At 33.4% G+C, this 25249-nt stretch overlaps 4 protein-coding genes across 7 annotated transcripts; 2 read left to right on the top strand and 2 right to left on the bottom strand.

The window, feature by feature from the left end:
• LOC109328417 (HSP-interacting protein-like) lies at nucleotides 855-6104 on the top strand. 2 transcript variants are annotated; one of them, XM_019561875.1, is made up of 3 exons: nucleotides 855-3082; nucleotides 3192-3365; nucleotides 5777-6104. In XM_019561875.1, the coding sequence occupies exons 1-2, from the start codon at nucleotides 1123-1125 to the stop codon at nucleotides 3332-3334; spliced, it is 2103 nt and encodes a 700-aa protein (XP_019417420.1). In that variant the 5' UTR covers nucleotides 855-1122; the 3' UTR covers nucleotides 3335-3365; nucleotides 5777-6104. The 2 variants fall into 2 exon arrangements, with proteins under 2 accessions (XP_019417420.1, XP_019417419.1); XM_019561874.1 differs by lacking the exon at nucleotides 5777-6104 and having other exon boundaries at nucleotides 856-3082; nucleotides 3192-3743.
• Nucleotides 7831-11007, bottom strand: LOC109327443 (ER membrane protein complex subunit 7 homolog). The gene is made up of 7 exons (XM_019560588.1): nucleotides 10848-11007; nucleotides 10710-10753; nucleotides 9580-9688; nucleotides 9330-9393; nucleotides 9111-9227; nucleotides 8924-9032; nucleotides 7831-8065 (listed from the first exon to the last, which is right to left on the bottom strand). Exons 1-7 carry the CDS (start codon nucleotides 10934-10936, stop codon nucleotides 7971-7973), a joined length of 627 nt encoding a protein of 208 aa, XP_019416133.1. The 5' UTR covers nucleotides 10937-11007; the 3' UTR covers nucleotides 7831-7970.
• Nucleotides 11597-16996, bottom strand: LOC109327390 (uncharacterized transporter C405.03c-like). Of its 3 annotated transcripts, none has more exons than XM_019560514.1 (9): nucleotides 16823-16996; nucleotides 15587-15985; nucleotides 14550-14764; nucleotides 13352-13422; nucleotides 13159-13260; nucleotides 12589-12706; nucleotides 12371-12506; nucleotides 12008-12086; nucleotides 11597-11887 (listed from the first exon to the last, which is right to left on the bottom strand). In XM_019560514.1, exons 1-8 carry the CDS (start codon nucleotides 16901-16903, stop codon nucleotides 12024-12026), a joined length of 1185 nt encoding a protein of 394 aa, XP_019416059.1. In that variant the 5' UTR covers nucleotides 16904-16996; the 3' UTR covers nucleotides 11597-11887; nucleotides 12008-12023. The 3 variants fall into 3 exon arrangements, 2 of the variants coding, with proteins under 2 accessions (XP_019416059.1, XP_019416058.1); XR_002105333.1 differs by having other exon boundaries at nucleotides 11598-11890; nucleotides 11957-12086; nucleotides 16823-16993; XM_019560513.1 differs by having other exon boundaries at nucleotides 11597-12086; nucleotides 16823-16993.
• LOC109327578 (probable glycosyltransferase At5g25310) lies at nucleotides 21275-25249 on the top strand. The gene is made up of 4 exons (XM_019560759.1): nucleotides 21275-21496; nucleotides 21768-21934; nucleotides 23614-23965; nucleotides 24354-25249. The coding sequence occupies exons 1-4, from the start codon at nucleotides 21278-21280 to the stop codon at nucleotides 25017-25019; spliced, it is 1404 nt and encodes a 467-aa protein (XP_019416304.1). The 5' UTR covers nucleotides 21275-21277; the 3' UTR covers nucleotides 25020-25249.

The following is a 25249-nucleotide window of genomic DNA, read 5'->3' as shown; positions in this document are numbered from 1 at the left end:
ATACAAATAAAACTTGAATAGATGAACCAGTTCGTTTCTGTTTAAGTTTAAAAAAAGAGTAATGATCAATTTTTAAAATTGAGTAGGGTCATTAAAAATGTTAATCATCAATTTTTAAATTAGGTAACATTAATCATATAATGACTAACGGGCGTTGGTTCAAGTGGTACATGCTTGATTCCCCTTAAGCAAGAACCCGGGTTCGAGTCTTGTGGATGGAAAAAAAATGCCCGTTGGGAGAGTTAGCCCCACATTCTGTGGATGTGCCCGGCTCAGACAGGATTGCCTCCAGTGTGAGAATACCTGTGGGAAACCAAAAAAAAAAAAATCATAAACATGAGCTCTAGCACAGAAGTGTCAAGTTAGACTTTTGAATACGCAAGAATATTATTACCATAGCAATCCATCCTATTCAATTTGAATTCCATGATAATACTTTAACACTTTTGTTTATTACTAATGATATTTTCCCCTTTTTAGTAAACAATTAATCCGTTTCAAGGTATGTGGTTGAACCTTATAATAAATGTCGCTAATAGAAATCAAATCCTTAACTTTGGGTAATCCTAAAAATTTGGGGTGTTAATAACTAAATCAATCTTATTGATTAAGAAATATGACTTTGATACATCCCAAATTGCTTTGACAGTTATATATATATATAATGTGTGACTTTGTTACTAATATTATTAGTGTATTATCTATTATTTATGTTTTATTATTATTGATTTCTTAAAAAAAGTAATACAAATAAATGATAAATAATGTAGTGATGATATATAAATTTTCATTAAAATTTTGTTTTAATTCATGAGAGGAGTAAGAATTTCAACACGCGCGTTGGTGGGAAGTGAAAGTGTGATGGTTGTGGCTGGTTGACAGCAGAAAAGGAGCCCTATACATTTCTCTACAGCCACAGTTACCATTTTCGTTCTCTCTTTATAATCAATTTTTTCTATCTTTCTACCTCTATCTCTATAACTATATATTCTTACAAACTCTAATCATATATAATTCAAATTTTCCTTCTCTGATCGAATTTTATCTATTCACTAAATTTGTGAGTCACAATCAAAATCCAGAGCTAGCAATTGATTCAAAGGATTAGGGTTTTCTTTTGAAATGGGAAAACCTACAGGGAAGAAGAAAGATCCTCCAACCTCAAATTCAAAGGCAAAACGTGCATCGAAGGCTTTCGATGAAGACACCGCAGTGTTCATCAACATGTCACAAGAGCTCAAAGAAGAAGGTAACAAGTTATCTCAAAAGAAAGACCATGAAGGTGCTATGTTAAAGTACGAAAAAGCCCTCAGTCTTCTTCCGAAAAATCACATTGATGTTGCACACCTTCATACAAGTATGGCTACTTGTTATATGCAATTAGGTCTCGGTGAGTATCCTCGAGCCATTAATGAGTGTAATTTAGCATTACAAGTTTCACCTAGGTATAGCAAGGCCATGTTGAAAAGAGCTAAGTGTTATGAAGCGCTTAATCGATTGGATTTGGCGCTTCGGGATATTAATCTTGTTTTGACTGTGGAGCCTAATAATGTTTCCGCATTGGAGTTCCGTGAGAGTTTGAGAAAGACAATGGAGGAAAAAGGTATTAGAGCAGATGAAGAAAATGATATTGCTTTGTCTAGTACTGTACAATTACAACAGGCTCCTGCTCCTGTTGTGCAGAAAGTCGTAAAAGAGAAAGTAAAAAAAAAGAGAGGTAAGAAAAGTGAGGACAAGGTTGTTGGTGAGGAGGATTTGAATGCTCTTCAGGATAAAAAAGTGGTTGCAGATACAATTGAGGCCGAAAAATTGATGGTGGAAGCGGTTAAGGAAGAAAAGGTTGTCAGCAGGACTGTGAAATTGGTATTTGGAGAGGATATTAGGTGGGCGCAGTTGCCGGTGAATTGTAGTATGAAGTTGGTGAGGGATGTAGTTAGAGATCGGTTCCCGGGCTTCAAGGGTGTCCTTGTAAAGTATAGGGATGAAGAAGGTGATTTGGTTACAATCACTACTACTGATGAACTAAGGCTAGCTGAGTCTTCAGGTCATACAATGGGATCGGTTCGACTGTATATTACAGAAGCCAGTCCGGAGCAAGAACCTTCTTATGATAGAATAACCAAAGGGGTTGAGGTGCGAACTGATGGTAGAAAATCAAGTGACAGTATTGAGAATGGGGGTGTGGAAGAAGGTAAAGGTTTATCAAATAGGAAGACTACTGTGGAGGACTGGCTTATCCAGTTTGCGAGGCTATTCAAGAACCATGTTGGGTTTGATTCTGATTCTTATCTAGATATCCACGAGCTTGCAATGAAGCTGTATGCTGAAGCAATGGAGGATACAGTAACAAGTGACGATGCTCAAGAACTTTTTGAGATTGCTGCTGATAAATTTCAAGAGATGGCAGCTTTGGCATTATTTAACTGGGGGAGTGTTCACTTGTCCAGGGCAAGGAACCAGGCTTTCTTTTCAGATGTTGGGTCAAGAGAGTATTCTATTGATCATATTAATGCTGCGTATGAGTGGGCGCAAAAAGAGTACAAGAAAGCAGAATTGCGATATGAAGAAGCCTTGAAAATTAAACCAGACTTCTATGAAGGATATCTTGCTCTTGGGCATCAGCAGTTTGAGCAAGCAAGGCTCTGTTGGTGTTATGTGATGGCATTCAAGATGGATTTAGAAGGTGGCTCTGCCGATGAGGTTTTATTACTCTATAACAAGGCAGAGGACTGCATGGAGAAAGGCCTCTTGATGTGGGAGGAGATTGAAGAGCAGCGATTAAATGGACTATCCAAATCAGATAAATATAAAGCACTTTTAGAGAAAATGGGGTTGGATAATATTTTCAATGAAATTTCTTCTGATGATGTTTCAGAGGAGGCTGCGAAGATGAAATCACAGGTATATCTTTTATGGGGTACCTTATTGTATGAACGGTCTGTTGTGGAATATAAGCTAGGCCTGCCAACATGGGAGGAATGTTTAGAGGTAGCAGTTGAAAAGTTTGAACTAGCTGGAGCTTCTGCAACAGATATTGCTGTCATTATAAAGAATCATTGCTCTAATGAAACAGCTCTTGAAGGTATGAGAAGGAAAAATATGACCCATCAACGTGTATTTCTCTGATTCTTCTTAAATCTGAAACATTTCAGGATTAGAGACAACTAACAAATTGGTTTACATAATTACAGGGTTCAAAATTGATGAGATAGTTCAGGCATGGAATGAGATGTATGATGCTCAGGGGTGGCAGTTTCGTGCTCCATCATTTAGGCTTGAACCATTGTTTCGTCGGCGTGTTCCTAAACTCCATGACATCTTGGAGCAATTTTAAGTTTTCTTCTTGCATTTGGAATTCTTTGGAGGCATGATTAATGCTTCTATTATCTTCACATTTTTCGTCCATTCTATGTCAGGTAAGTAAGACCATACATATACTTACTACACCTTCAAAAGTTATTCCAGTAGCATTCAATTTTTTCAAAATTTATGTTTTAAACTGAAATTATGGTAGACTATAGATGTTTCCTGTTGTTATGGTTTTTAATTTTTTTTTTGGAATAAAATTGTAGCCATGAAAATACAAAGTCTGTTCCCAAGTCTGAACTCACCCCTACATGAATTGCAAAGTTGAAATCGTGATTTGTCTGTATTCAGAACATTATTGAGAGTTTATTTCAGATTATTAGAACATTTCTACTTGTGGTAGAAAAGATTGCAACAGGAGTTTTAGTGATTTTCATCTATACCATGTTCGGTGGATACTGAACCATAGTGATCTTTCTTATTACAGAAAAACTTGAAAGGGATCGATATTGGTTAGTCTGAATAACATTGACCAATAGAAAATGGTAGGTGCCTGTTTTCTAGTATCATCTATTTGATGCTGTTGAGATGTCTTTGCCTAGTTTCACATGGAGGACATCTGCCGTCCCTTAAGTTGCGTAACTGTATGTATCATCAACCTATGATCGGTTAAAAAATATTTTTAAGTCCAAAAATTAGTAATTAATTATTTTCTGATCAATCACAGCCGATGCTGCATGCAGTGACACAATTTATTATAGGACTACCCAGTTTCATACGGATTCTCTGCCTTTTGGTTGCAGCGATTTCATTTTTCCGTACTGTTTTGTTTACCTTATTGGGGGAGAGGATATCATGTGAAACCAAAAGAAGGATTGAATATTATGGAATTGATTAAGCCATTGAATATCTTAGAATTCAAAAAATAACATTAGCTGTGAAAATTATCAATTTCTCGTAATTATTAATTATATGTTAATTGATGTTCAAATTTTCTCCAATTTAAGATAAACAATTAAAATGGGATACAGTTATAATTCAACGGTTGGATGGATATAAAAAGTTGAGTAAGAGTAAATTTGTAATTTGATCATTCCTTTATGGAAAGGGATTAAGTCGTTTGGCAAAACAAAAAGAGATAGTGAACCTCGGTAGTTGGGACCACCCATAGTTTCTCTATCATATTACATGCACGTTTTTTATATATAGAAAATTATAAATCTTCTTAACAAATTAGCTTACAAATCCTCTTATCCATGTATGAAGGTGACATATCTCATATAGTTTTCTTATCCATAACCAATTTACAAGTGGAGAAAGGTGACATATATCATAGTTTTTCTCTTTACAAGTGATGCCTTTATGAAACTCGAGATAGTTGGCCGAGTCTGATTGACGGTGTAGTAGGTGGTAGCTCATAGCCCCTCATGCAACATAGTATCTCATATGCACGATAACCTACGAAGTTCATTTGTATTTGGTTATCTAATAAAAGTGCGTATACCGGTTCTATTCACTACAGTCCAACAATTGGAAATTGATCCTTTCAAAAATAATAGATTATTGAGTGGGTGGTATAGTTTATCTTCAGAAAAAACATTTTTTATAGACAGTAAAAATGGATTCTCTTTCATCGTGATCATGTGGGTGTTGATTGGAAATGCTTGTTGACTAAAGTTTAATGAGTTATTTAACCTTTCTTCTACTGAATTTGAGTATTGACTTTTCTGTTAGTTTACTAAGTTTTAAGTAATATATTGTAGTATTTATCAAACATATATATTAATTAATATTATAAATGTAATACGTTTTTTACTAAGTGAACTGATGTAAAATTCAATGCATGTATTAACAATTTAACATCTGTTGGTTTCAGATTCAAAATCTTAGACACCAAACAAGGTTTGCACTTTGCACCTTAAATGCAACCTATTTTCATACCCAAAGTAAAGGTTTAAATACGTTCTCCATCCAATAAATAATTATTATTTTGGAAAATTTCTCTACATTTTACTGTTTTTTTCTTCGTTTTAATCCCGAACTTTCTTTTCAATTACGTTGTCGGCGTTTATGAGAATGTGGGCGGAGTTACATGGATGTCTAATCCTGAGTATTCAAATAAAACATGCTAACATTTCTATCAGAAATTTCCAATGGAACATAAATAATCAAAATTTCTATCAGCACCAGTCCATAATAAAATCCTCCAGATATTGTGTATGGCACATGTTCAGCTCCCTATTAATCATAGACCTAGTTGCTTCTTGCAGCACCAGGTAACAGGCTTGCCAAAGATGGAACTCCTTGATTTCTCATTTCTTCTTGTGCACGCTTCATTTCTTCTTGATCTGTTGCCACAACAATAAAATGGAGTCATCAGCATAAACTATGCATTGTGTATCATAATATGCTGCTTTATAGATCTATACAACCGGAAACATCTATAGTTTGCATTTGGAATTCTTTGGAGGCATGATTAATGCTTCTATTATCTTCACATTTTTCGTCCATTCTATGTCAGGTAAGTAAGACCATACATATACTTACTACACCTTCAAAAGTTATTCCAGTAGCATTCAATTTTTTCAAAATTTATGTTTTAAACTGAAATTATGGTAGACTATAGATGTTTCCTGTTGTTATGGTTTTTAATTTTTTTTTTGGAATAAAATTGTAGCCATGAAAATACAAAGTCTGTTCCCAAGTCTGAACTCACCCCTACATGAATTGCAAAGTTGAAATCGTGATTTGTCTGTATTCAGAACATTATTGAGAGTTTATTTCAGATTATTAGAACATTTCTACTTGTGGTAGAAAAGATTGCAACAGGAGTTTTAGTGATTTTCATCTATACCATGTTCGGTGGATACTGAACCATAGTGATCTTTCTTATTACAGAAAAACTTGAAAGGGATCGATATTGGTTAGTCTGAATAACATTGACCAATAGAAAATGGTAGGTGCCTGTTTTCTAGTATCATCTATTTGATGCTGTTGAGATGTCTTTGCCTAGTTTCACATGGAGGACATCTGCCGTCCCTTAAGTTGCGTAACTGTATGTATCATCAACCTATGATCGGTTAAAAAATATTTTTAAGTCCAAAAATTAGTAATTAATTATTTTCTGATCAATCACAGCCGATGCTGCATGCAGTGACACAATTTATTATAGGACTACCCAGTTTCATACGGATTCTCTGCCTTTTGGTTGCAGCGATTTCATTTTTCCGTACTGTTTTGTTTACCTTATTGGGGGAGAGGATATCATGTGAAACCAAAAGAAGGATTGAATATTATGGAATTGATTAAGCCATTGAATATCTTAGAATTCAAAAAATAACATTAGCTGTGAAAATTATCAATTTCTCGTAATTATTAATTATATGTTAATTGATGTTCAAATTTTCTCCAATTTAAGATAAACAATTAAAATGGGATACAGTTATAATTCAACGGTTGGATGGATATAAAAAGTTGAGTAAGAGTAAATTTGTAATTTGATCATTCCTTTATGGAAAGGGATTAAGTCGTTTGGCAAAACAAAAAGAGATAGTGAACCTCGGTAGTTGGGACCACCCATAGTTTCTCTATCATATTACATGCACGTTTTTTATATATAGAAAATTATAAATCTTCTTAACAAATTAGCTTACAAATCCTCTTATCCATGTATGAAGGTGACATATCTCATATAGTTTTCTTATCCATAACCAATTTACAAGTGGAGAAAGGTGACATATATCATAGTTTTTCTCTTTACAAGTGATGCCTTTATGAAACTCGAGATAGTTGGCCGAGTCTGATTGACGGTGTAGTAGGTGGTAGCTCATAGCCCCTCATGCAACATAGTATCTCATATGCACGATAACCTACGAAGTTCATTTGTATTTGGTTATCTAATAAAAGTGCGTATACCGGTTCTATTCACTACAGTCCAACAATTGGAAATTGATCCTTTCAAAAATAATAGATTATTGAGTGGGTGGTATAGTTTATCTTCAGAAAAAACATTTTTTATAGACAGTAAAAATGGATTCTCTTTCATCGTGATCATGTGGGTGTTGATTGGAAATGCTTGTTGACTAAAGTTTAATGAGTTATTTAACCTTTCTTCTACTGAATTTGAGTATTGACTTTTCTGTTAGTTTACTAAGTTTTAAGTAATATATTGTAGTATTTATCAAACATATATATTAATTAATATTATAAATGTAATACGTTTTTTACTAAGTGAACTGATGTAAAATTCAATGCATGTATTAACAATTTAACATCTGTTGGTTTCAGATTCAAAATCTTAGACACCAAACAAGGTTTGCACTTTGCACCTTAAATGCAACCTATTTTCATACCCAAAGTAAAGGTTTAAATACGTTCTCCATCCAATAAATAATTATTATTTTGGAAAATTTCTCTACATTTTACTGTTTTTTTCTTCGTTTTAATCCCGAACTTTCTTTTCAATTACGTTGTCGGCGTTTATGAGAATGTGGGCGGAGTTACATGGATGTCTAATCCTGAGTATTCAAATAAAACATGCTAACATTTCTATCAGAAATTTCCAATGGAACATAAATAATCAAAATTTCTATCAGCACCAGTCCATAATAAAATCCTCCAGATATTGTGTATGGCACATGTTCAGCTCCCTATTAATCATAGACCTAGTTGCTTCTTGCAGCACCAGGTAACAGGCTTGCCAAAGATGGAACTCCTTGATTTCTCATTTCTTCTTGTGCACGCTTCATTTCTTCTTGATCTGTTGCCACAACAATAAAATGGAGTCATCAGCATAAACTATGCATTGTGTATCATAATATGCTGCTTTATAGATCTATACAACCGGAAACATCTATAGTTGAGCATTTTTTGTAAAAGATGATGGGTGTCCATTACATCACATGAAAATGTGGAACAATAATTAGACTGGACAATGAAAGGATCATCATGTAACTATGGCCACAAAACTGAAATGGGGGAGGCTAAGTGTAACTTTTAGGCATTGACACAATGAATACTGCTTCACAATTTAGTTTAGAGAGTTTAGAGAATTATGAGAGGATAAGCAAACATAAAAACCATAGGATAAATGAAATACAGGAGAACAATCCCCCTTCCCATTTAGCACTAAAACAATATCTTATTAAGGAGCACAGCCTCCTGATATAGGCTTTTCCGATGTAAAAATAAATCAGAGTACAAAGAAGTTAAGAGAGGATTAGATAAATGAATACAAGAGAACCTTTTTCGAAAAGAAAAAAAACTATGAGAGAGGGTCCTCTAAGGTGCATGAATCTAAACCAAAATTTCATATAGATTCATTAATTAAGTATATTGATCTCAACCACCCATTATGTTCAACAGTCTAGAGTAACACATATTCACTGCAATGTACATTAGAGATGCTAAACCCAAAATCAATATAACAAGTAAAGCAAATCACAACATGAAGAGATAGTTATACCAACACAGAGTACAACTACTCATAAAATTTTGCTGAGGGAAATAACTAACCATTTCACCCTTCCAAGGCTAGTAGAGCCATATATAGACATGCAAAAGAGATAGACCAGAAGTGTAGTTTAAGAAGTTTACAGATGAATTTTAGAACACATACCAATACCCTCCATTAACTTGGGCATGACGAAGACAACAAGCAGCATAAATCCCATCATCAGACCCATTGGACTTTTCACAATGGACATAATAGAGAATGGTTGCCTAATCTGTAATAAAACCAGATAATAACATCACGCAAACATTCGGATGAAAAATAGGAATTTTAAGTCTAAGACTCGACCAACCTCGTAATACTGTTCACCCTTCAATGGCTCTAAAACAAACTCACTGAGCCCCCTCCTAGTTTCTGTCAGTGCTGCCTGAATTTTGCCAGGGTTTCTGGCACTAACATCAACTCGTACCTTTTTTCAAACATCACAACAATATAATAATTAAGCATACATAGGAAAAAACAGTAAATTATTAGAGGAAAATAAAATGTAATTTCAAGATTGAGTATCCACCGGAGAAAAGAAATAGCCTAATGCAGACACTTCAATTAGATGAGTCCCTGCAGGTACACTGTGGCTTAAACCATACAGATTAAGGAACTACATTGTCTCTTAACAATGATTTACCAGCATTAACTATGACTTCTCAAAATCAAGAACAGGAAAAGGAGGGAAAATAATATTAAATAAAGTTTAATGTACCAAAAAATGTTGTAATGCAGATTAAATAGAAGTCAAAATGAAGTTGTAAATCAAAGGATACAATGAAAAATATCCATCAGGCCTCAGAAGAGTAACTCTTTGACCACCATTGAGTATGACTTTGACATTTGAAACTTTTCCGGGAAGAATAAATTCATTTGTTCCAGTACCTGCCAAAAAGATTTACCAATAGCATCATACAACAATATCTATCACAGATCCATGTGCAGCCAGATAAAGGTTTCAACAAGCAGTATGCACTAAGGATGATAAATTGATAACCATTAAGTTTTGGCATTTCAACCTCACAGTAAAAAATAAACTTTGAATCATCCTACAACAGATTTTAACAAACCATCAACTCCCCTAAATCCGTGCTAACACAATCATATATACTTTGTCAATGACAAAAGATCCTTGCAAGTTCTGAACACTCTTCTGATTACAAGTTTACAACTGTTAATTTGATGAAAGGAAAAGATCAAATAACAAGCTTAAAACCATTTATTTTGTTAATTAAAATGCGAGGTTTTAAAAGTTTTGCCACATGAAATTTTGCCTGCTAAAAATGAGAAGAAATTCTATTTGCACAACAATTTAAAAAGAAAAGGAGCATACAGTGCAAGACGAAAAGAGTTGGGAACAATACAAGAAAGCTTAATTTATCGATTGAATTAGCATACAAAACAGAATAATGAGCAACACATGCATAAAATGGTGCATTAAAGCAAAACCATCAAAAGATGACACATTTTAAAACTTTCTTTGGGCCTAACCCTGTACAGTATTCCAAATCCCTGAAAGCGTTAGTTCCTTACCCATATGGGGAGGGGATACCTTGACTATACCATAATCCAGCAAAAGCTTTAAACTATGTAACCTTCGAATCACACTTAACGGGTGAATTCGTGAAACCATATAAACAACTTGAACCGATTGATTACACAATTACAATTACCAGTCTCATCAACACTTCCAAATCAACCTTAATGACACACATAACAAATAGCATCTTAAGACATATCACGACATGGACACCCTTCATTTACAGATTGAAGTTGGAAAATTTTATCAATCAAAAATTAGTTGCAGAGAATTTATATAATCAAATTAAACATCAACCTATAATTGGACTATAAATTAAATAAAAATCGGATACTGTAAAATATGATAGAAAATAAGAGAGCATACTAGGGATCTTGACTCGACCGTAGATGGTGTAACCATCGGAAAATCTGCAAAAAATCACATTGGTTGGAACAAATTAAAATCAATATCAATAAAAGAGAATGAATCATTATTAGGGTTTAGGGAATGTAGAATTGATACCCAGAGGTAGAAGATTGAGCGAATGAAAGGGGTAAGAGTGAGAAAATGAAAAGGATCAGTGATTTGAATAATCGAATTGTGGAAGCCATAGGAGCTGTTCTAAAAAGCTTTGCTTTCTCAGCTAAATCAAAACCCTCCGTGCGATTTCGACTACGGAAGGAAATGGCACGAAATAATAGAGAAACGTAGTTAGAAATAAGAAGAAAAAAAATAAGAATTTATTTTTACTTTTATTTAGAGTCCTCAAGCTCATTTTAATATATTAATTAATATATACATCAATGAGTTAATCTATGGGTGTAAATCATCATTGTATTCTCATGTATTCCATTCTTTGTCATGTTTTAACTTTTTCTCATATTATTTATTAAAATCTTATTATCATATATCTCTTCATTTCCTTTTAATTTTATTTCTAATGTGTATTAAACAATATTATTTTAGTCAAATTATATTAAAATTCTATATCTTTTAAAAAAAATTAAAATTATGTGTATAATCTTATAGAAGTATCACAAAGACAAAATCTACATCTTTGGATGTAATTTGTTACCCTAATACATGATTCACTTAACATAATTCTTGTAAAATCTATTAAAAAAAAGCTACGCTTATTTCTGGTATAAAGTATTGTTGTTTTTTCTTTCCTAGCAGGAGTACAATGTCTAAGTGTCTAGTTTTTAATATAAAAATTGTACAAATTCACGTGACTTTCTGAAATGAAAATAAATAAATAAACGGAAAACAAGGAGAGATTGTGGTGTATAAACACTATTGAGCTTTATTGTTTGTGATCACAAGTAGAAGCCGTAAATGCTGTATCATATCTAAAATTTATGAAACAAAGGACAATTGAGAACACAAAACAATTAAGAAAAGAATCGTGTACGTAACAACACATTGTAAAATGTCTTCATTACATCAATATACATGGATGGCTTCACCCTGATCATGATTACAACAAAGACCTCTCACTCCTAGAATCATATACAGAGAACAAGTACAGTTGGAAGAGCACACAATCTTTTAGCCTTTCTTGAAAACGCCAAACATCATTTTAAGGATTTGTCACCCCGACTCATGTTATAGCATAGCAACCAATCAGAAAAGTTGAAAGATAGCAGACCCAAAAAATAATTTAGGCCACAATTAATTTTTGTAAACCATATGCTATAACTATAAGCCTAGCTTCTTTGTCAACCAATCTGAAAGATTAGCTATTATAAAGCCTGCAAATACCTGCAGCTCAATGCCAAACCAATTCCAACATTAATATGTGAACACAAATGTTGAAATTGATTTGATAATTTTGACCTCCATTATTCAGTAGCCCACTTAAACAGTAGAATACAAGGCAAAAATTCCTAAGGTTATGTTTAATTCATAACAAAATGGCGCAGGAATTAGCATGCACAAGGTCAGATGAAGAGTTAAGGATTTGTATGGTTTAAAAAATATTTCATGTTTTTGTTTCCTGATTTTGTTAATTGCAAAGATGTAGATAAATGTAGAGAAAGCAATACCTGAACTGATCCAAGCATGTACATTGCCGAGTAATGCCGTCCATGGATCACCATGTCAGCCACCATAGCAAGGGGAATAGTGAGTGACATACCCAAAGTGGCCACAAGGGGAGTTGTCCATACAACACAAAGTGCCCTGGGTAGATGAATTAAACTTTAATGTAAGATTTTGAATAATGGTGAGTGTGTAAATTAACAAGTTTATTTATTTCTTGTACCAGAAGTAGTCTGACACTACGCTTCCAACTAATCCATTGGCGAGAACCATTTCCTCCATTTTAGCAGAGTGGGGTATAGAAAACTTCGGCTCAATTCCTAAGGCCATCAATGGCCAGACTGAGAGAAGTATAAAGGAAAATTAGCAATTTGTTTTACAGTTTAGGATAGCAATGTATAAATTTTGCACCCATGACTTCAGTTTTTTTCCTTCGGAAACTACTGTTCTATTATTTCAAATTCCACCCTCATTCAATAATTAAACAAATTATCTTGTGTAATTACTTCTGCCTTTTCTACTCTCTTAGGAAATAAATAGGTGCATTTTAGTTAAAATGCAATACTCTTTAATGTTTTAGTCTAAATTACTTCAGTTTTTTTGCCAAAAAAAACTCATCTTTGAACCCAACGCAGGGTGAATATTAAGGGTATTGACTGTAATATAAAGGATAAAAGGTTTGGTGGGTAATGTGTAATAACAAAAGAATGCAGTTAAATGAGCACCTTAACTAGTGTGCTCACAAGTTGACATTGATGAATAACTAAAGAAGCATTGCTGACCAAAAACTTACCAAGCCACCATAGTGCTACAAGTGTGAATAATCCAATATACCCAAACAACTTTTGTACATCAGCCTTTTCTCCTTCTACACCAGAAAACTTTTTGAGAAGAACTGTGGCAATAATGATAAGAAGAGGTCAACATTCATTAAATTGGCTGGTGAACACAGAACAGACAGCTAAGACATTGTCATATTGCCTAACCTGTAAATAGACCATATGACATAGCCGAGAGAATGCCAAAAAGGTCTCCAGCAAAAGAGTGTTTTCCATTGCTGAACACAAATATCAACTGTCAATGCCCAAAAATTAGCATTACAAGGAGCGAGCTGGTAATGACATGTATTTTTATCGTCCTCAATTGAAGGAGGGGTCCTTAAGAAATCATATAGCAGCCTAGGATAATGCAAATACCTTGAAAGACAAAGCTTGTCTCCCTAACAATCTGTTACATATTTTAAGTTATCATTTTGAGTTTTATATCATTTCCTCTGATAATCTCTGTAAATATCATATTATTTATGACAGTTACATCAATGAGCAGTACACATATGCACAAGATATAGCTTCCTAATAAATAGGAAGCAGGGAAAAGAAGGATTAATTGGAATTAAATTTTGGATTCATGATTTTCTTATAAGTTTCACATGGATTACTTTGGGGATTTTGTTAACTTTATGTATCTTCCTCATAATTATGAATTTTGATAGAATTAAGAGCCCTAGCAGGATACAAGGATATAGGTCACAGCTTACTGTTTTAATTTTTTATGTTCTCTCATGTGTTATTTGTAATAGCATCCAATAATGTTCTAAGCCATTTAAAATGCCAAGTGACTAGTAATTTGACCTTTCAATGATTAGTAGACCAAGTTTAGATGGGGATTTTATCTGGGGCTGGCATAGTAATATACCATTAACATAGGATCAGCAGCCCTTATGACTTTGTATTCATCTGTGATATGATATCTTGTCATATATGGAAAGGTTTTCAACCCTAGAAAACATGGATTTCCCCTACTATTAATCATAATCTTATGTAGATATAGATATTGCTCTTTATCTAATTTCTCTGCATCAAATTGGAGCGGTGTGGATAGACCACTCTTTCCAACCTGATGGGGGTGACATTGACAATAAAAGAGCAGCTGTCTCTTACTGGCAAGGGATGGGACACAATCTCCGTCATAGCAAATTATAAGCAATTAGGATTTCAGAACCAAATATTTTGATACAGAATCTTGCTTGTTTGTTAACCAAACCAGCTTAGAGAAAGAAGGATGTATCTCAGTATGTGGACTATTTCTCACTCCATTAAGCATTAATTTTATTGACCAACGATCAGTCAAATCGAAAATATGAAAAACATGATTTGAGAAACACCGGACAGAGTAAAGGCTTACGCAGCACTTAATTCTGAATCATCTGAAGCCCAAGTTTTCCCCATAGTTGTCATGACAACCCCAGATATGCTGACGAAGACAGCAGCTACTTTTGCTACATTTAAAGTGTCTTGGCCTAGAAATGCGCCAATGAAAAGAGTGAAAAGTCCTGAAGTAGATGACAATACTGTTGTACTTGCAACACTTGTTCGTGCAAGGGCAGCATTCGATAGATACTGAAAGCAACAGAAGAGAAATGATAAAGTGTTCTCATAGAACAAAATAAGCATCAAAGGATGAATGTAATGTAGAAAGAGTCCTACAAAGTCAATCATATATGTTTAGCAGGAAAAAAAGTTCAAATATGAGAAGTGTGGAAGCATCTCATTTAACCAATATGATCAGTACATTGAGTCATTTTAATGCTAAGAACAAGTCAACTTTAGGTGCTATAGAAGTTATCTATCCTGTGATCAAACCATTCAACACAGAAATGCAACAAAATTATTTCATAGGACATGGAACAAATCAACATGATGAATGGGTCAGGTATGGAAACTTTTCATACTGTATAAATGTGCATTATTATTGAGGGTGAACCTCGGCTCAACGGTAAGATTGCTTGTCTCGTGACCTCGCTTGTAAGGGTAAGGCATCTACCCTCCCAAGAACCCACTAGGTGGGAGACTCATGCACTAAGCCACCCTTTTCATACATGTGTATTATTGTAGAAAGGGACATACATCCATGACTTCAATTGATATGGTCATATCACAGTTTCACATCTTGTCAACTCAAATAGCTGCTTTTTTGAATGGACAATCAAGCATTATAAAATTACTAGATTTAAAAGTGTAGATATTTCATGAGTATATAAGCACATTAACCTAAAACACAAAATACATTTTATAAAATTTTGAATCATGAATTCTTATAAAACAAAATGGAGATAACATTTTTTTTCTTGTTGGATAAAAGAAATGACCAACATATAGCCATCAAACAACATGCTTTGGTACTTAAATTCAAAATGGTGATATCATTCTGCAATCCCTCACCTCTGTTATAAACCAGATAGGTGCAATGTAAAATCCATAAGTGGCAATTTCCTTGCCAGTAAGTTGCCTCTCTGTCTTCCTCAAATTACTATTGTCATTATATTTAGCCACCAATGGCTTTAATTCTGCAAGAGCTGAAAGGTCTAAATTACTATCTTTCCGAATCACACTCCCCAGTTCCAGTTCAAAGTCTTTCTGCACTCCATCGCGGTTGAGAGGAGAGCTAATACTGACAGAAAACTCATCCACGCTTACTGCATTTTTATCACTTTTAGAAGATCGGCGTTTAAGAAAGTTACAAAACCAATCCTTAATGAATGCTATTGGGAGGTAAACTACCATGAGAGAAGCTCCAAGATACGTCACAGCAAATGGCTGCTTATAATCTGTAAAAATATCCTGTCAAGAAAGATTTTGTTCAGAAAAAGCATCCACAGTTATAAAGCTTGCATAATAAATAACACGCTGCGCGATAATGTACAAAAATATCCCCTTCTCCCCACGCAGGACTTAAAAGCATAAAGTTGTTTTGAGAAAATATTGTCTCCACAAGCGCAAATAACAAATCAGAGGTTTTATTGCTAGAAATTGAAGTGAAATGCTATCTTTCAAGGGAATATAATATATAATTGCCAAAATAAAATTTCAAGCATAGTGTCCTCAGGTGGGCATATTTAACACATACAAGACAAGATATAACTGGAAATGCAAATTGACCCCTCTCAAAGTACCCGAATATACATTATATGATGCACGGCTGCAGTTCTCATCGACTCAAAGCCGAGGTGAGTGCACGATTTTAGGTTAGCTACATGAATTAATTGTTCCAAAAATGGAAATTGATCTCGACCATAGGACCATAAGATTGATTTCTGAATTTTGAAATTGTGTATGAATAAAAATGATCTATCTATATAAGTAACAAACCTATTACTACTACACTACCTGAGTTACCCTCCACTTCTCCAGACTACTATTGACTATATGAAGCTCTAGCATGAAGTCAAAGCATTAAATTATATCCACCTCACGGGCACAACAACATCCTAATTTGAATATATTACCCTATTCAACTAGTACTAAAGAATGAACAATACTGAAATCCAATAAAAAAGAAGAAAAGGGAAGAAAAAACAAATCCCACCGAATAGGAAGGAATATATAGATATGCAAAATAACGGAAATAAAGTTAGAAGCATTAGAATTAAAATGAAAAAGGGAAAAGGGATTGGTAACCTGAGTAATTTCGGCAGAGGTTACCCAAATAATAACGACAGTGGCCATGAGAAACAACCCAGCTTTGTATCTCAAACCCATCACACAATAAAACTATGCTATGTTTCTAAATGAGATGAAAATTAATAAGCCAAACTGCGAGATCGAAGGTTAACTTGCAACTGCAGAAAAGGCTTTGCCAGAGAGAGAGAGAAAATTAATGAGAATTAAGTTTTGTCTTCATTGTTGTTTATTAGTTTATACTTGATGAACCGATAGCCACACTTTTTATTCTTCTCATATGTCACATTCACACTCTCTGATACACTACCTAATTACTTTTATTACCTCTTTCAGTCTTAATTAAAGGTTATTGGCAAATGAAGTTATTATCACCATAGCAACTCTGCAAATGAAGTGTTTTTGTGCTACTTTCATATTAAAGTCACAACAATTCACTATATACTGTTCATTTAAATAAATAAAAAATAGTTTAATTTTGTGTTTGTGATACACCGATAATGAAATCATAACTGACAAAGATGTATGAGTCAATATTATGGAAACCGAGTCCGACGGGCATCAGTCCCGTATTAAGTTAAATCGGTTAAATCGTCATGTCCGATGGTGTAATTTTATACATAATTAATAATTTTTATCTATAAATATATAATTATATATAAATCTAAAACTTTATATAATTAATAATTTTATGTATAATTATATTGAAATAATAATATATTCATTTTTTTTATGGTAGTAAAATAAAATATTAGAGTAATGTTCCATTTTTTATTTTTAAGTGAACCGTCCAGTTTTCTTCCCGGATTAATTCGGTTTAACGAGTTTAACACGGTCGGACCTAAATTTTTCTGGTTCAAAGTGGTTCAACTCTCATTCGATTGAGACTGCAATACAAACCGTTATCAAGTCCGGTCAACGGTCAGACTGGTCGGACCGTCTGGTCGGATCTAATTCGATACCACTAGCAGAGTCAACAACTTCATTAAATGATGCAGTATTGTATGATTGCTTCATATTTCTAATCAATAATGTGTTGGGCCCAAATGAATTTTACATACAAGGTTAGATGTTTAAATAGTGAAGTCATTGCGTTGAAGAAAAGTTCACCTATTTACCACCGTTGACTCGAGGGCAAAGATACCCAATAAATACAAAAAGAAATTCAAAAGCTTAAACTTTAAGTTTAACAATGGAGTTGGTCCAATATAGTACACACAAGACACTACCTTGAAAGTTGAAACCCACATTTGTCTCGCTATTCTTGTATACTCATGAATAAATTATTTGAAGTCAACTAAGCTAGTGTAAAGTCTCATCAAACAGATGCACTCCACCCAAAAAGAAAGTGGAGTAGCTTGCACTATTTAACTACTACAAAAGTGTCCCTCACCGGCTAATAAAACAACCAAACCATTTGCATAGAGCCAGAGAAGAAGGAACTGGTCACAACCCACACGAGACAAAGCATCAAGTAAACCAATCAATGTGCTTCTCTACTAGCATCTCACCAACATCATCACAGTGGAGGTGCCTCAAAATGATGATTTTGGGCCATAAACACCAAAACATTCAGTTTATTTAGTATTGGCCTCTTTCCTCTTCCCATGGGTGAAGCACTGTATGATACTTAACACTTAGGGAGAGATTGATGGTTATTGAGGATTTCAATTCTGAAGTCTTAAATTTGATATGATGATATATAGAATATTTTAAAAATATACAAGACCCATGTTAAAATAGTTGAGTTTTTGTTAGTCGATTAGTTAATTTGGTTAGGGTAGTTAGTGTTTTCTTCTCTTTATATAGATGATTCAATGTAACTTTGGAATTTAATTCAATTCATTAACATTTTCTCATTTTTTTTCTTATTCATCAAGAATCTCTCTTATAGATGCATACTACCATCTAAAATTATTGTTAAAGATGTGTTGTCTCGGCCCATTAAACATATATTATATAGGTAGGTTTAACAATAGTGATTTAATTAAGCTAATAGAACGGGTTGTTTTGGAGAAGAAATTCGAGTAATTTGTTTAGAAATGTAAGGGGGAAAGAAGGGATGACAAAATTCAATACCATTAGGCACACTATCCTTTTCAACAATTGAAATTCCTAAAAATATTTCTAGCAGCATCTTTCTGTAACAGCAGTTAATTAGGGGTATGGACACAAGACCAACATCTTAATAAATAAATCACAATTTAATTAATAATAAAGTGTTGGTCTAATAGCATAATGCCTTGTTATATTTCACAAAACAAAGATTAATTATCTTTTAACTCACTTATGAGTTACCACGTGACGCTATAAATTGAGAAGCATGAGCTATAATTTTTAGCTATAGGCTTATAGAATTTTAAATGCAACTATAATTGCGGTGATACAATTTAAGAGTTTTAATGACTGCATCAGAATTCTGACCACGATGGTCGCATTTTCATTGCAATCGTGATGCTACTGCAGTTTAAAACCATATTCCTATTGACATTATTAACAACTAGGGAGTAATGTACTGACCTATAGCACCTTAACTCATTAAGTATAATAAAAGATTCAAATATCAAAAGAACAATGTAGCTAACCTTAACTCATTGGAGTTTACATGCATAAACCTATGTTTACACGGACTTTGCAGTTACAGAGCAATGGTGGTAACCTAGGATATATTAATTCCTATAGTAGCTGTAATTAAGTCTGTAACCTACAATTCTTCTCTTGAGTAACGTTATAGAGTTGACGGAAAAATGAAAAAATGGTTGAACAAAGTATTACTTATAAATTGTCTGACAAGTAAGAATGAAATTTTACAACTTATTCTTAAGTAACTACGGTTATTCATAAAGTAATAATGTTTTGGATATTTGCAAATTTAATGGAGGAGAGATCTTAAAGTAAATGAATTAGTAAGTAGATCTAAATCATTAAATGCCCATAAAATTGATGGTTGAGATTGAGAGTAAGTCTAGAAGTAAATGAATTCATACTCAATTTAATGAAGCCCACCCGATTGTTTAGCATGGCAACACAGAGTAAGCACGATAGTGCACATCTATGTCACTTGAATTGAACTAAGGCTATTACCATCAAATGTAAACACTACTCTCTTTTAAGTCAGCTTCCGCGTGCGTTTGCCCATTTTTTTCCTGCATTTAGAAGGCTTATTATCTTCATGGATTGATGCGTATGTTTTATCCTTATATAGGAAGTTGGTCCACACATTTTTTCAGATATGGATTACAAAGATGGGAAGAGTCCATTTTTAAGCTAAACGAGCCACCCTATCGACACCGTTAAATTTTCCCTTTTAGTTAGAGCGTGGTCGATATCATACTCTATTAATATAGATTATAGGCCTTACGAATTATGTCTATGCACAATATTACTGGGCGCTCCTTTTGGTCACTGTCAAAGATCACGTAAATTTGGAATTGAGGTCCTCTGCATAATAAGTGATTACATGAGAAATTATTGGATAATATAAGATTAATGGTGTAAATCATTAGTACCATTTGTTCTATACTATATATAATATAAACGTTTATTTGGAGAACTTGAGAATTTATCTTATTTGATTAATAAAGTTTAACTATATACTAAAATTTGTGGCATAATTTGGTCTTATTCAGCCAGTCTTTCTGTCCTTGCAAAGTGACTTCATCATATCACAAATGAGTCCGACACTTATGGTTGACATTCTAACTAAACAACGACATATATTGGTTGACGTCCTAACTAAAAATGGACTCATCTTCATTTTCACCACTCCATTTGTTGTCAAAGCTTGTGCCAATTAAATGGATTTCTACGTACTCCTATTCAATATTTTGTTATTCGATTTAGTTTTAACTATACCTTGGTTATGTTTCATTTATATTTATTTTACCATTTTATCTTTATTTATTGTTTATATTAGTCTCACACTTAAATATTATGGTTCAACTCGTACTTAAATTGAGGCAATATTTCAACTGAAAACATTTACAAATATCATACGCATTATACTTTGGTGCTCTAGATTAAAAAAGAACATCTAATTTAATTTATATATAAAGAGAGCATCTAGTAATAAAGTTCCATAATGAAAGCAAAACAAAAATTAGGTAACCCAAATGAAGAAGAACAAAAGATCGCGTGTGTGATAATTTGTCTTTTATAATAGAAGTGATTGAAATAACGAAATTCATGAGACTTGCCCTTTAGAGAGACACATAGCAAACGAGTTTGTAGCTGTAGTTAAAACTTACTAGTTCCGTTGCGGGTTTCAGCGGGAAAGGAAGTTATAACAAACAAACCATGTTGGATCATGTGTGTTGCTCACTCGCGAGGTCAAGATAGTAATTCAGTTACAACATTAAGGGTCAAATCCGTCATTGCAACAGACCTTGTTGCTTATAAAGAGTGTGATTCAAAAGAGACTTCATTCTCTCTACAATTTCATTTCGATTTCTTCAAATGGAGATTTCACATAGGCACATGCTAGTTTCTGCAATGTTGTTACTGTTTCTAGTGTGGATCGTTGCTATGATTCTTCCAATGCAGTTTTTTGAGATGATGAGATTCAATTGTTACTCTAATTCACTGATGCATTCCGTTCAACTTCGAAGACAGTTTTCTTGCGAGAATAGTATAATTGCTTTTGGAATCGCTGCTCATTCAAACGCTACCGTATACGTAAACGCATTTCATTTCTCTGCTCTCACTTATAGAAAGCGTTAGAGTTAGATAGCTAAATTTTCAGTTTGTTAGCATTGTTCATTTATGCTGTTGAATTTGTTTCTGTTTGAAATTGTGAATGGAAACTGGAAGTAATAACTTTGTGATGTTAATAGAATTTTAATTTGAAGTTTACTCATATCCTGAAAATGCCATATTCATATCACAAGTTTGAATTCAAAATTCAAACAAACTTGTTAATCATAATAATGAATATGTTAATTAACAGAGGAATATATCGAAAGTGAAGATCAAAGAAGAAGGATTGGCGAGAGCAAAAGCATCGCTGCAATTGCGAAGAGCGGTATTTTCAGATCAGAGAAGCAATTGCACTTCTCCGGAAAACGACGACGTTCATGCCGGAGCTGTTTATCATAACCGGCGCTTATTTTACCAGTAAACTCTCTCACATTTTTCTTCTTCTCTTACTTTCTATTTTGAATATAATAATAATTTAAATTAATGATTTAAATCAACATTTAAAAGCGTATTCCCAACCTTGCTTATAAGTCACCGCATCTGCATTACCGTAACATTTCGATGTTATTGATTTTTGATTCCATAATATAATTTATGTTCTCTTGTAATAGATGCTAAGTGCGGTGCGCTAGCATGGTTCTCATTATAATCATGCAGATTACAGATTCTGCGAAAAAGACCTCTTGCTTTGCATTATATATGTGCTACTTTTATTGTCACTATTGTATAGAGTTATTGACCATTTGTGTGTGCTACTTGCCTTTATGGTCACCCAAAACTCATTATTATCTCACGAAGTCAAATTTCTAACCGAAAGTAGGAAAATGATTTTTGTATAATAAATTTTGGGCATCAAAGTTTTTTCTTTTAAAATTTGAAAGTGAGATCGTATAGAGAATTTTAATAATTAACTGAAAAAATAAATTAAATAATTTAATTGGTATAAGAAAATTGTCAATTTCTAATGTTAAAAAAAATATGAAGTTTTTTACATGCAAACATTTTAAGTGCAGGGGAAAGTGCATTTTGTGGTTTAAATTTATAAACTCACACTTCATGCCTTATAACTTCACTTCACCAATTGATTGTTGAGAATAATTTATATAATTTTTTAATTACTAGTTATAGCAAATGAGAATGAAACCTAATATTGAATAATATTTACGATGTTAGTAGTGAGTAGTTAAATAGTGATTAAAAAGTAATAAATGTTTGTATTCATTAAATTATCTCAGTTACATAGAGTACAATATATAAAAAATATTTATTTTGAAATACTAAATATTTATGTTTGATAATTTGCATTTTTAATTTATTATTCAAGAGTGTGAGTATTAAACATCTAAAATGTCTATTATTTAAATAGAATACCCATTTTATATTTAAAGTAAGTTACACAAAAACTATGGGTGATAATATATATGAAATGACACAATTATAAAAATACACAGTAAATTACCTTACAGTAGAAATAATCAAGAAAATATCAATGTATTAATATTTTCCCCCTTATTATATTTAGTAAAGATAGTAATAAATTTGAAAAACAATATATTTTGAACACATAAAGTGAAATAAAACAAAGTATACGAGTATTCTTAAATGAAAGAGTTTTTATTATTATTTTGGATTCAACAAATTGCTCAACTCACGCAACTTTAAGGTGAGGTGGTTAGATGAAATGTATGGGTAACAGAGAATATGAAATTTAATAAGTAACATAATTTTTTTATTTTTTATTTTTTTATTTATGTAATAATATTTGATTGTTATGTGATAGAGAATGAAACATCTTTAAAAAACAAATGATATTTTGATGTGGTGAGATTAATAAGTTTATGGTTAGAAGTTAGAACTCTCACATTGTTTTTCATATGTTGCTGTCTTAACCAAAGCTCGCAACAAGGGTAAACTCAATAATGCTAATTACATACTTTTATATAAATTATCTTACATAACTTAAATATATCAACTGTATAATCTATTTCCGAAAGTCCTAACGTAGGAGCATGTTGTTCCATCCTCTGTAGGGAACTTTGAGTTTTAAATGATAGTTTCTATGGGGTTAATGACTGTTTTCCCCCCCTTCATTATAGGAGCTATTCTGAGATGGAGAAAATATTCAAGGTGTATGTATACCCAGAAGGGGACATACCAATTGTTCATGATGGACCGTGCAAGGACATATACTCGATTGAAGGGAGATTCATCCATGAGATGGAACACGGGGAAGGGAAGTTTAGGACCACTGACCCCAATGCAGCTCACGTTTACTTTTTACCATTCAGTATAACGTGGATGGTCAAGTACCTATATACACCATTCTCTTTTGACGTCACACCTTTAAAAAACTTTGTGTCTGATTATGTGACAGTGGTGTCTATGAGGTACCCCTTTTGGAATAGAACTCATGGTGCTGATCATTTCATGCTTGCTTGTCATGATTGGGTATGTTCCATTCCCCATTCTTTTACATGTTTCTTTCCCTATGAACCCACTTATTAAAGGTTGACGTTTTCATTTGCTTCCTTTCACGTTCTTTATGTTAATTTCAAGGTTCTAAATTGTGATGTAGGATCTAATTATATCCATGATAATGTTATGGTTTTGTTAGTTGTACTCAATTGTATGCAGCTACGCTTGTGTTTATATACTATATAGTGACAAATGCAACTTAGAACCAATGTGGAACCTTGGTTATACTTAATTGTAATGTTTCACACACACTTAGAAGTTAGGACAGCAAAGCATGCATTGTGTTTCATGCTAAAATGACTCATTTGTGGGAATTTGAATAAAAGCTATTTTGGTTTACCCTTATTATACACTTCTGCAGGGTCCTGATGCATCAAAGGGCCACCCCTTTCTCTACAACACCTCCATAAGGGTCTTGTGCAATGCCAACACTTCAGAAGGTTTCAATCCTACAAAGGACGTATCTTTACCAGAGATCCACCTTTATGGAGGTGAAATATCCCCAAAACTCCTTTCACTCCCACCAGAAAACACTCCACGCCGCCACCTTGCATTCTTTGCCGGTGGCATGCATGGACCAATCCGACCCATCCTCCTCCGCCATTGGAAAAACATAGACAATGATATCCAAGTCTATGAATACCTCCCAAAAGACTTAGACTACTATTCCTTCATGATCAACTCCAAGTTCTGTCTTTGTCCAAGTGGGCATGAAGTGGCTAGCCCAAGAATTGTAGAATCAATTTATGCAGAGTGTGTGCCTGTGATTCTATCAGAGGGTTATGTTTTGCCTTTCAGTGATGTTCTGAGGTGGGAGGAATTTTCAGTGCAGGTGAATGTTTCTGATATCCCCAGGTTGAAAGAAGTGCTTAGTGCAATTCCAGTAGAAAACTATCTGAAGCTGAAGCAGGGGGTAAGGGCTGTGAGGAAACATTTTACTCTGAATCAACCTGCTAAGAGATATGATGTTTTTCACATGATCTTACACTCTATATGGCTAAGAAGATTAAATATAGAACTTGGATAGTATTATATAAAAAAGAATAACAAAAAAATCCTTTAAGCATATAATATAGTGGCTTCCTCATTCAAATAAGAAACCCACTCAAACCAGTAAATCCGAAAGTTGGCTACTTATATTTCAAGGGGAAACGTATTTCATATTCTTGCTTGCGCAGTTCCATTTTGTTACTAGCTAGTTACAAGTGACAGCACTGATATTTTTAGTTTTAAATACACATTTCTACAAATATTACC

This window comes from Lupinus angustifolius, chromosome LG15 (genome assembly GCF_001865875.1).
Source record: "Lupinus angustifolius cultivar Tanjil chromosome LG15, LupAngTanjil_v1.0, whole genome shotgun sequence".
In the NCBI taxonomy this organism is placed as follows: Eukaryota; Viridiplantae; Streptophyta; class Magnoliopsida; order Fabales; family Fabaceae; genus Lupinus; species Lupinus angustifolius.
This window is presented reverse-complemented; position numbering and strand designations above follow the sequence as displayed.